This window comes from Varroa jacobsoni, unplaced genomic scaffold (assembly GCF_002532875.2).
Source record: "Varroa jacobsoni isolate VJ856 unplaced genomic scaffold, vjacob_1.0 scaffold_545, whole genome shotgun sequence".
Taxonomy (NCBI): Eukaryota; Metazoa; Arthropoda; class Arachnida; order Mesostigmata; family Varroidae; genus Varroa; species Varroa jacobsoni.
In genome coordinates, this window is record NW_019213447.1 from 139,720 (window position 1) to 150,977 (window position 11,258).

An 11,258-nucleotide genomic window follows, 5' to 3' on the forward strand; every position below is an offset into this window, starting at 1 on the left:
GTGTGTGCAAATAGTTGCGGAGGGGATGAGTGCTTACCTGCAGAAGTATCGCGAATGTATTGAATATATAAGGCTAAATAAGGTTTCCATGCACAAAAATAATAATCAACGGATCATTTAACAATAATAATTAGGTATACTTATTCATTAGCCAAAGCTTATTCTTTTTACATTTCACCTGTTTCAAAAAACGGGAGCGGATATATATAAATATATTTGTACAAACGAAGTCGACTTTAGAAAGCCTTTGCCAAATATGGCGATCGCTCAGCTTGTATTTGAACTCGAAGCACTTCGTCGTATTATTCTACTGATTAGGCTTCCGTGCATGATGCCTCATAAATTGCATACCATGAGCAATCAAAGATAGCGTATTTCACCATCATTAATTGATCTCTAAATCGACATTTTTACCAGATATCGTTTTTCAGCTGACGCAATGTCTATGGTCTATGGACCGTTTTGATCTGTTCATACGGAATTTAGTCGTTCATTATTCTTGACTAAGCCTTGTTGATTTAGTCCTTCTAAAGCTCTGTACAAAATAATTATAAATGCATTAAAATTATACACGATTCGACACTCAGTGGAAATGCCATTTGCTGCTCCAGTTGCAGAGTCGAGTTCACGGCAAATATACCTAAAATATTAGACAGAATACAAACCAACTGACATCTGTATGTGTGACGCATAAGAAATTATTTATTTGGATCGCGTTCGTCTCCTGTAACATTACGTCTATAAAATTCGATTAGATTCATTTAACAATACCATATACTTTATATGTAAATATGTACAGCTAACAATCAGAAAAAATTCAGCGTTATTTCCTATGCTCCTGTTGCTTGTAACGTACTTGAAGTACTCTTCTAGAACCCACAAGCGTTCCGTAACGCGCCCACACCCCACAAATATAGACAGCTCTCGCAAAGCACAACCTCGAACATACTGATCGATCAAGTAAATGTTTCAGTGAAAAATCGCCCAAGGACAGGTATACACAGCTGGGTATTTATCATTTGGAATTTGCTTCTCTTCCAGACATTTTTTTATTCGAGGTTTTGATCGATAATACAACTGCGCGTGTCACGAGGAGTTATGCGATTTCAAGTGTGACGCCAATACGACCACTCGAGGCACGTCTTTTGTTTTCATGGACGTAAAAGCATTCGTTTGCATGATTCTTCACAGTTACCACTACCGTGATAAATAAGACCCAATGACGTTTGTCTAGGCGATGAGCACAGGAATAATGATAGTAATATCTTCGTTGATATAACCTACTATAAAATGAAACCTTACGTACTAGGCATCACTTTGAACACAGATCAAACGTTGCTGAAGACGTGAATTCGACAGGTTTATGCTATTGGCCAACACTGAAGAGTGTTTTCTTGACGACTCCGAACAAGACATCTTATTGATGTTCCGAGTTTACTTCAGATTTCATATAAATTAATGAAATGGGAAAGGCTGTCGAATGTTTAACAAAAAAAGCTGTTTAGCTAGACGGATGCAAGCCGTATCAATAACGAGTAGATAAAATTCTTGATAGCTACTCAGTACTCAACTTACGTACAACGTTTTTTCTTCGGAAATATCTTGTATAATAAATATATAACAAATAAAAAAAAATAATAAAACAACTACTTCCATGGACTGTTATTGTGCGATGGCACCTATTTCCGTATGTGCAGGATATTAACGACCTCTGTCATCTGTTAAGGATCTTTGAACCAAATAGTTATTGTTAAAATCGGTATGACTAGTGCTAGCTACTTAACACCGTGAAAGAAACTTTTAGACATATTTAACCGTTGGTATTCAGGTCCATCGTGTACGATGTTACATACAAGATTTTTGACTCTATCTACAACGTCGTACCCATTAATGATTGCAATGACCTCATGCATAATCGCGGAATGGCGAAGTTTCCAAATTTGATTTTTATTTTTGTAACGGTCGCGATGCCAGGCCCCACATTTAAACAAATCAAAAGTCAAATTTACTGCGCCTTAGCCATTACTTTAATGATCTCATGTGTGAAACAATTGTGTCACACAATCTAGGTGATTATTGCTACATAATCATTTCGGATATCATATCAGTAGCTGGCTTTCGCATGCCGTAATCAAAGAAATCGGTAGGAAAGTTATTTGTAAGACAAGCGAAATGCTTTTGCGGCCTTTGAGTAGTTATTTATAGGCGATCAGTAAAAAGGCTAAAATGATTGATCTCGTTACGTATGATAGTCATGTTTGTTGATTGCTGAAGCAACACAATTATTCTTAGAATTAAACAGTAGTAAATAAACCTTTGAAAAGATAAAATATAGGCAGCCACAACTTGTCAAAGGGTCATTTTTTCAAGATCGATAAGTATCGACCTTTGCCTATATTTGCTTGTTATATGGCAGTCTCCTCTATTCTTTGCTTTATTCAATTGTATTTCTATTCTTAGGCAACAAATAATTCCAGCATATTACAATTAGCATTAAACATTAATGCAAAAAAAACGTTTTGGCTCATAGGTTCCTACACGTAAATTACATCAGATATGGACTCAGTTGCAACATTCAAGTCAAGCTTATTTTTACTATCATGACTGTATTAAAACTGATTTTTATGTTAATCGTGTCCGTCCTTTGTCTTCATTGTTTATTCGTATGACACTTACCCTAGACCATAAACATACCGATACACTTGTTTTTTTTAGAATTGGAATCAGTTGCATGATTAATGGTTCTTTTCTGAATGAGTTCACGCTGTGTAGAGCCAGTAACATTCATTGTCATTGTTTTCTCAATAGACTCTCTTTATACATCGGTGGAAGTTATTTAAACGATTGCCGTTTTTTTTCGCTGGCGAACAACTACGTATAAAAAATTATCGGCATAACTCATGTTTATTGCCAGCCATTGAAGTGGTGCATCTAGTGGAACGGGAATACCATGCAGAATCACCTCCATATCCTCTCCCCACTCATAGGACGATGCAGGAAGTTTGCCATTATTTTCCGTTGACTCTTGCGGCTTTCCCTTGTGTGTGCTACGAGAATCATTTTTTACAGTTTCTGTTCCATCTCCGCCTGCTATAACCCTACGCTCTGTCGTACCAGGAGAACTTTCGGTGTCAGGGGTTTGCGTTCCATCTTCTGCGGCTAAACATTGATTGCAGTCCTCTTTTTTCGACAAATCATGTAGCTCTGGTGTCACTGTCGGCTTACCCTGATTTTGAGGCCTCGTAAACCACAAACGAAGAACGTGTCGAAGGGTAATTGGCTGCTTGCTATTATCTGGCAAACCGTCGCTTGATCCACTCATCGGGACGAGTTTTTGTATCTGATAGACAACGGGTGGAGCGGTCGTTGAGACTTCTGTGCCAGGCGAAGACTGAAACCAATAAGACAAACTTCAGCATCGGGTCGCTTTAGCTTTTTTTTTTAAAAGAAACTAGTGAAAACGTTACTTTCTTTTTATGTAAAATATGCTGAACGTCAGGAACTTCGAAATGGACTAAAAGCCACGACTTTCCCGCTTACTGTGACCTATTCTTGTGAAAATTATGATTTTTATTCTAGATAAATAGCATAACCATAAGACTGCTATGACTGTGATAATGAATTTTCCCGACGACATACAGTTAAGTATTTTTCTTTGAAACGTTTCCTATTTCCAATCGCATTTTGAATTTTTAATACGTTGCATGCATTACAACGTTATACGACAGTATTGTTTTCATGCACGTTTGTGAAGTCCACCTTTGTCACAATAAAGATGTATTCATGATAAAGTAAATCCACAAGTATTTAGGCTTACCATACCAACTTACTTTCTAGGTAATATATACCAGCTAATCTGAAGTACCAGATCTATCCATAAGAAAATATGGTTCAGTCGGTCAGGCATTTCACCTGATATCAACCAATTTTCGACGCAACAGACAACCAACATGTTTGTGATAATGATGCTTACGAGTAACGTGGTCATTATTTATCCTAAATACTTACTTGTAATAAGAATATCCGCAGAGGGATGTGCTTCCAGGTTTCGCTGGTGAACATCAACTTTCGATTAACTGCCCAAAAAGATTCCGCCTGTGAACAAATAGAGACAACGCTTAAAGCCAGCAGACAAAAGAAACATTATTGCATCAATGCAAAATGAAAATACTGAAGCAGATTCTAATAGTAATGTGATTAATATATGACCTATGGTGTTAGCAGTTGGTTGGATTAACGAGATCCAATTTTTTCCGATGAAGAATAAATCGAACTCGTGCTTAAATTTATACCTGTAGGGCGTATAATGCAGCCGTCATTTGTCTTCGTTCACTTTGAGTCATGGCTGTCATAATTTTCTTGCGGGTCTTCAGAAAATCCGCCTCTTTGACACTGTTCATGAACTGTGCTTCCGCCACCTGAGAGCGCAAATCGACAAGACCATAACACCTTAACACTTATTGATGGAATCATAATACTTGCTGTTATATAGTCAGCCGATAAAGCGTATTTATGCGCTTATGATTCATCAGAACAAAATGCAAAGCCAATCAGCGTACCTGTTTCGTTTCACAGGCTATGAGTTCTTTATCAGGGAAATCACGGAAATGAATAATAATTGTCCATGGCAGTTTCCCACCTCCATGTAAGTCATATAACAGCCCTATTGGCAGGTGCCATCGAAGCATCACAGAACCACTCAGAACCGAAGTGGTATTAATGGGCGTCTCGAGCCATAATTGCGATGAACGATGTTCTTCTGCGACGAACGGTGAAAAGTAACGTTGCACCTGGTCAGAGAAAAGACAAACGAACCAACGTTCGTAGTACGAAACATTAGTTTTAAATACATATAAGAACAATAGTCAATTGTAAACATCTTCCACTGGCAACTTAGCATGAAAAAAATATTTCAAGGTATATAGTGGGTATGCGGTACAGCGCAAATTCAGACTGCTTAATTCGATGTCTAGCTGAAGATATTGCACCGGTAACATAGTATGTTCCAGATGAATGGTAGAGCGTACAAGGCTAAAATTTCCACAGTTCCTATTTCATAGTTTTCTTTCTACGATTTTTTATAGTTCGCATGTGCTATGTACATCGCCAAAGAAACGATGCTTTCAATTAGTAATTACCATAGTGCTTTCGGGCGTCACCTAATATGATTGAATCTGACAACTTTTTGTCGCATTCTCTGAAGACATCATTTGCCCATCTATTATATCTGTTACCATCGAAAATCAAAGAAACAAAAAGGTTAATGGACGAGTAAACCACTAAAATAGTATGCACAAGATTGTCAACACCAACCTTCTCCCATATGAAGGGAAGATACGATATTCTTGGCAACATTATAAAAAATGGATCTGGCGCTTCTATAGAGCTGCAGTCCTGTGCAGCCAACCTAAAGCAAACGGGTATTTGGCCGCTCCAAACTTTGCTCACGGTGTTTCGATCTTCGCAGTGCAGCATCGCTGAAAAAGTTCCCACTCAGGTTAGCGTGAAAGGTAGCGTTTCTACACAGTACGCAGTAGCGTAACGATACCCAACACGCGCTGTCATTATTGATACTATATATTTGATAACTAAAAGATTTACCTCAACAAATCTTTTGCTGCTTGCACTAAAACTTACTTCACTTCCCTTCTTCATTTCACTTAATATATTCAAATTTTGTTTTTAAATGTGATTTCAAGAATTTTAAAATTCACTTAAAAAATGTTGAAAATTTGCTATGTCGTCTCACATTCACCATAACGCAGACTATTTGCTTATTCAGTTAGATGCTAAAATCACTAGATGCAAAAAAAATACTAAAATTATGCTCCGTTAAAATTTTTTTTCACTTGAACCTGCACAAGATACATCCGGCATTTAGGAGTTATGAAGGGCTTACAGACCGTCTCCTATTTTTTCTATATTAATCCCTTTTATTGATAGTTGTCCTGATGATGAAAAATAAGTGGTGTATGTGGAAGAACAAAGATTCTAGCTGTAACCGACTGAATTCCAGAGGATACAGTTGATTTTATTCATAAATATTAAAAAATGCAAAAAATTATGTCTAAACACTCCTTAATTGAATTTTTGAATCATCAAATAAACAACCTGTTATAATCGCAATTTACGGGATGCACCAATATCGACTTTACCATATTTCGCATGTCGTGTAGTGATATACCTACTACTACTTTTTAATGTTTTTTTTTTTTCTCCAAGTTATCGCTTTTATGTTTTGACGTTTTATGCACATTTCTATATTATCTGGCCATTATTTTTATTTAGAGAAATACAAAGTCGTCTAGTTGAGTGAGCTGACCTGCTCTGTCCTGGTCAAGTCCGTTCGATGAACACTGGCTTAGTCTCTTCAACTGAATTCCACCAATGTTTGAATATTTTGTTGTGCACGCAACACAATAATGTTACTAAATTTCGGAAAGACACCTAAAATAGGTAGAAAGACTCCTGCTGTGGTGTCTGTGTTGTTAAATGTTAAAAACTCACAAGAAAGGGCTACTATTTACGAATTTACACAGGAGCAGACGACGATGTGCATTGATCTCTGCTGAATTTTCCGTGCGGGGGCATACAACAAAAGCAGCAGAACTATTCACACCTCGATATCCAAGAGGAATCATTACATCTACCATGGTAACCTTAATGGAACAATAAAAGGCCGTTGCACTTTGTCTACACACTAATTAACACCTCGGTTTAATCGAACATAGATGTGTTCAGTACTTGCTTTGGAAAATACTTGTATTACAATCGTACAAAACAAATTTTAACCAAATAATCAAGTGCAGAAAATATATTCACATTAAATATTTCGTTAATAAAATACTCTGAAGCATACTTAGTTACCTAGCGGCAAAAAGTTGTCGATATTAGCCGACGGTATGGATTATGCGCAAAGTGCTAAACAATAACCTAGGTGAGCGGTGAGCAAAAGGCTAAAAGTCTTTAATCTCTAGAAATCGTGCTTACCAAGAGAGTTTAATGTAATCAATGGTATGGTGAAAGATAATTCAACAATTTATCGGTTAAATCAACTTTATGCCCTCGAACGATATTACAGTGGCAAGTAACCCGAACAGGTGATTCTGCCTCTGATTTTCATCGAAAAACGTTGATGCGTTTCGGGGAGAGTCGCTGTGTTGTCTTGTAATTTTTTTCCTTTCTTTATCCAGTCTTTATAAAGACAAGTACTTTTTTCTTTTCAATATAAGTCACATGCAAATAACCTTTATTTGCATTAGGGTGTTTGTACATCAACGTGCGCTGTGTTTTGATCTCGATGCGAGGAAAAAAAATGTGAGAAAAAAAAGCAAAAACGGCTTGACCAAGTAAAACAAAAAACGGTTATAATAACACCACGTAAGTACTAAGCAAATTTTTAGTAAATTTTTATTTATCTCGCCAAAATTTTATTCGTTACCGTCTTTCTGTCTCACGCTGTGTCTACCAATGCACCGGTTGACTACTCCAGTTGATCGCAGTATTGTGAATCGTCAAGCCCGTCTGTCTTCGGCTCAGCAGAGACAGGGCGCCATATTGGCGGACAATATTTGTTTCGCGTTGTGGCGGTTAGGTGGCGTAACTATTGCCAGTAAATTCATCGTTAGTTTTGTGAATTTTTGTCGTTTTGTCTCTGTGAAAGCTCTAACTATTACTGATCCTTTTTGAGAATAGATAAACCTCGTTTCACTACAGCACATCGTCGTGTAATTGTGTAATCGATTTAAGCAATATATGTAATTTCGAATGAGCCAAATCGTCGTTATCGCAATTTGATGAAGTGGTGCGCACTACTATTTTTACGTAACAGTCATGGCTGTTAATGATCCAGTAGACTTTATGAAACCAAAGACTGTTTCGATTCGACGAAAAATACGTGCCACCAAGGTACTGCCAAAAAAGAATGAGCTTGAAGTCAGAAAAAGTCAGGATATTTGTTCAGCAAATGGTTTGTCTACCAGGTCTGCACCGGTCAACCCGTTTCGCCGGGCTGTCAAACGTTCGAGAGAAGGCGACGAAGCCGATGACACAGTCCAGCCTAAACTAAAAAAAGAGCAAAACGCTGGAAATCTAATCCAAATCACATTTAGCTTGCCCGTTGTTGATCCTAAATTAGCCGCATTGCCAGTAGAGCTACCGCCAGCGCCCGTAGCAAAACCTTTACGACATATGCCTATTGACTGGTGTTTGAAGACGAAGGTGCGTTTTACTTCGCCAAAGCAGCTGCCATGGAGTGGAATTTTAAAGACGACTGAAGAGGCTAGTGGCATAACTCGGTCCGTGCGCGCTTTAGTCGACCAGCAAAATGATACATCAGCTCAGACACGGTTTCATCAGAATTGCCTTTTCTGGCAGCATCCGTCATTACCATGGGTGTCCCTTTTTCCACGGCAAGGTCAAAAACGATTTGAAGGCACACAGCTAGTTGACAGCCGGTTCCATGAAGTTCTCCAGCTAGATTTCCGACAAAGTTTTAAGAGCCTCTATCAGTTACTACGTGCGAGACAGTGTGCTTTCTTCTACCTTTGTGGACCAGAGTTTACAGCATTGTTTCGCGCAACGGGAACCAGCGGCCTGAGTGATATTCATGCCCTAATATCGCCAACAAGCAAAGGATTCCGAAATACATTGAAAGAGAAGGGTATCGACTTTCAGATGCCGTTACGAAGTGTTATTTCAGCTACAGAAGTGAATGGAACCTCAGAAGATGATGACTTCTTCGAGAGTATCGGCTTAACCCAAGAAGACTTTGTTGCAGATAAACATCGTAACAATTCAGCCTCTGATACAGAGTCAGGTCCAGGGTCCTGTGTGGTGGTAATAGGGGAGGATTCTCAAGCACTCTTTAATCATTTGCTCAACACCGATTTGTCGATTTCTGTTGGCTCACAAGCTGGTATACCGCCAACGCTGCTGGCACCAGTTGCATTTCATGGTGCAGCTCTCCGCTCGCTTAAAGTTCGTCAGACTTGGTTCCGAAATCAGCAGGATCAACGGCTACATGCCATTGAGATGATAGGACCGATTATGCCGCACGTAGTCGATGCTATAAGTACGTTGCTTGCTGAAACACAGGAGCGCTTTACAATGTTGGCTACTCCGACGCCGGGTTCCACCGCTTTCAGCAGGACAATCAACCAGGTGGATAATAGCATGAAGACAGCTATCAGTGTTCCTGGCTGCAATAACAGTGGTAGCGAGGCTAAGGACGACCTAAACGATCAGGCCGGTTCAAACAATGGGGATCGAGATGGTCATGGTTCAGGATCTGGGGCTCCAGAGGCATTTGCCGTTGAAGCACTCAAGGACTGTGGACTACCAGAAACGTTCATCAAGCGATTGTGCTCCACGACTGAGGATCATGGCACCATTATCGAGGCAGAGATGCATGGCGGTAGCTTTTATATTAATACGTGCGCTTAAAAGAGCGAGATACTGTACAGAATTTGTATATGTAATTGTAGGTTATATGTAATTGTAGGTCTACATCAGTCACAGGCTTTGTTTAAGTAATGTAATTGTAGGTCTAGTAATGTAATTGTAGGTCTACATCAATCACAGGCTTTGTTTAAATTAGCATTATTTATAGCAAATAACCTAACCTAGCATTATTCAGAATTTGTATATGTAATTGTAGGTCTACATCAATCACATGCTTTGATGTGAATTAGCATTATATATAGCATACATAGAAAATACATAGCATTTAATTGATTTGAGTGATAAGAAAAACTACATAAGAAGATTTACACGGAGTGCATAAGTACAGAGACGATAATGGCAGTTCGTAAAAGAGGCGAAACCTGTGACTACTTCCTGTGGCTCCTTGTGGCTGAGATCACAGTGCCAAATACGTCAACGATAAATTTGTGATCAAATAGATCAAATATATCGAAACAATGAATTCGTAATCACAATAGAAAATATTTGTTGAAAGATTGTGATCTCTTATCTATAATATGATCAGCGATTGCTGTCTGTTATGACAGTCGTTCACAATACCAAATAAATATATCGAAATTCATTTCGAGTTTCAATCTAGAATAGATTACGATGTAGAGTCGAAAGTTTTATTCTTTTTTCTTGATTATACGCATATGTAAAAAGTTGTTTAGATTTTTAGTCGGACACATGTAGCACTCGAAATAGTGTATGTAGTGAACATTCAGATCAATCGAGGCTGGATGATAATAGTTAGAATGCACGAAAGTAGACGAAGATAAGACGTATCCGAGTGTATGTTTCTTAGTAGTGTAGCAGTGTTAAAGACCAAGATCGTAATTCGCGTTTCCCGCAATTTTCAGTCTCATGTACTCAGCGAGATGATCCTGGTTCACGAGTTTCATCACTTCGGGGGTAGACGACATTGAATCTATCCAGGATGCAATGAGAGGATACTTTTCCCTGTAAGAACACGGAATTTGTTAGGTCTAGTTCTTAGAGAGATATTTTCCCTGTAAGAACACGGAATTTCATAGATCTAGTTCTAAGAAACTCTTTACACTTTTGTTTGTGTAAAGAGTTTCTCAACTTCGAATCTAGAACACAAATACTTCTAATCTAGAAAAGAAACAATAGTAGTAGAAACTAGAATTTACCTAGGAATTTTCAGATCTGCGTTTGTGTAAAGAGTTTCTCAACTTCTAATTAGAAAACAGAAAACATTGTAGTAAGAGTTTCTCAACTTCTAATCTAGAAAACAAACAGTAGTAGAAACTAAAATTTACCTAGGAATTTTCAGATCTGCGTAGATGGTAGTCAGTCCAATTGCGATCTGGAAGAACGGCCAGATCATGAGATCTGTAAATCCTGGCTTATCATTACCTGTGCAACACAAAAAAAAAAATATTTAGTGCAATCGGATAATGAATGAGATAATTCCTTAGCATACGCCAAAAAAAAAACTGCAATGTTAAACTTTTTTGCGAAACTTTTTGGCATCTAAAAATACCCGCGACGTATTTGCTGTGAATACTAAAACCCACTGAACGTCAGGAATTGAGACAGCAAATGTGAATGCACGATAAGCTGTGTTTCTGTGTGGGTGAAATGCATTGCTCGGCGACTACTAGCGGATCCGTGACAATTGCATTCTATGGAAGACCGCATTTATAGTAGCGAAATGGGAGGACCGCATTTATAGTAGCGAAATGGGAGGACCGCATTTATAGTAGCGAAATCGGCTGGGGTTTACTTATCCTGTGTAGAACACATTTCGATAAACACAACATTTCGAT

General features: G+C 38.3%; 3 protein-coding genes across 5 annotated transcripts in view; 1 reads left to right on the plus strand and 2 right to left on the minus strand.

The window, feature by feature from the left end:
- Positions 1-669: 669 nt before the first annotated feature.
- Positions 670-6,545, minus strand: Atg5 (autophagy protein 5). The gene is made up of 6 exons (XM_022834714.2): positions 6,323-6,545; positions 5,314-5,477; positions 4,560-4,790; positions 4,293-4,418; positions 4,009-4,095; positions 670-3,391 (listed from the first exon to the last, which is right to left on the minus strand). Exons 2-6 carry the CDS (start codon positions 5,473-5,475, stop codon positions 2,837-2,839), a joined length of 1,161 nt encoding a protein of 386 aa, XP_022690449.1. The 5' UTR covers positions 5,476-5,477; positions 6,323-6,545; the 3' UTR covers positions 670-2,836.
- Positions 6,546-6,997: 452 nt separating this feature from the next.
- hd (humpty dumpty) lies at positions 6,998-10,045 on the plus strand. Its single transcript, XM_022834715.2, has one exon. It carries the CDS (start codon positions 7,834-7,836, stop codon positions 9,442-9,444), a length of 1,611 nt encoding a protein of 536 aa, XP_022690450.1. The 5' UTR covers positions 6,998-7,833; the 3' UTR covers positions 9,445-10,045.
- The window catches only part of LOC111261323 (pyrimidodiazepine synthase), a 2,806-nt gene continuing 1,589 nt past the window's right edge, over positions 10,042-11,258 (minus strand). For all 3 annotated transcript variants that reach the window (XM_022834716.2, XM_022834718.2, XM_022834717.2), the window contains exons 7-8: positions 10,749-10,845; positions 10,042-10,425 (exon numbers count right to left, since the gene is read on the minus strand). In XM_022834716.2, coding sequence (XP_022690451.1) covers positions 10,284-10,425; positions 10,749-10,845 — 239 coding nt within the window. In that variant the 3' untranslated portion in view covers positions 10,042-10,283. The remainder of the gene's footprint in view (positions 10,426-10,748; positions 10,846-11,258) is intronic.

Bases quoted from the DNA above. Each gene is read 5' to 3' on its own strand.
- Atg5 (XM_022834714.2), bottom strand. From the start codon at position 5,475: ATGCTGCACTGCGAAGATCGAAACACCGTGAGCAAAGTTTGGAGCGGC. The intron at 4,791-5,313 runs GTTGGTGTTGAC...TTCTCTGACCAG, and splicing joins TTCCCTTCATATGGGAGAAG to GTGCAACGTTACTTTTCACC. The intron at 4,419-4,559 runs GTACGCTGATTG...TTGCGCTCTCAG, and splicing joins TAGCCTGTGAAACGAAACAG to GTGGCGGAAGCACAGTTCAT.
- hd (XM_022834715.2), top strand. From the start codon at position 7,834: ATGGCTGTTAATGATCCAGTAGACTTTATGAAACCAAAGACTGTTTCG.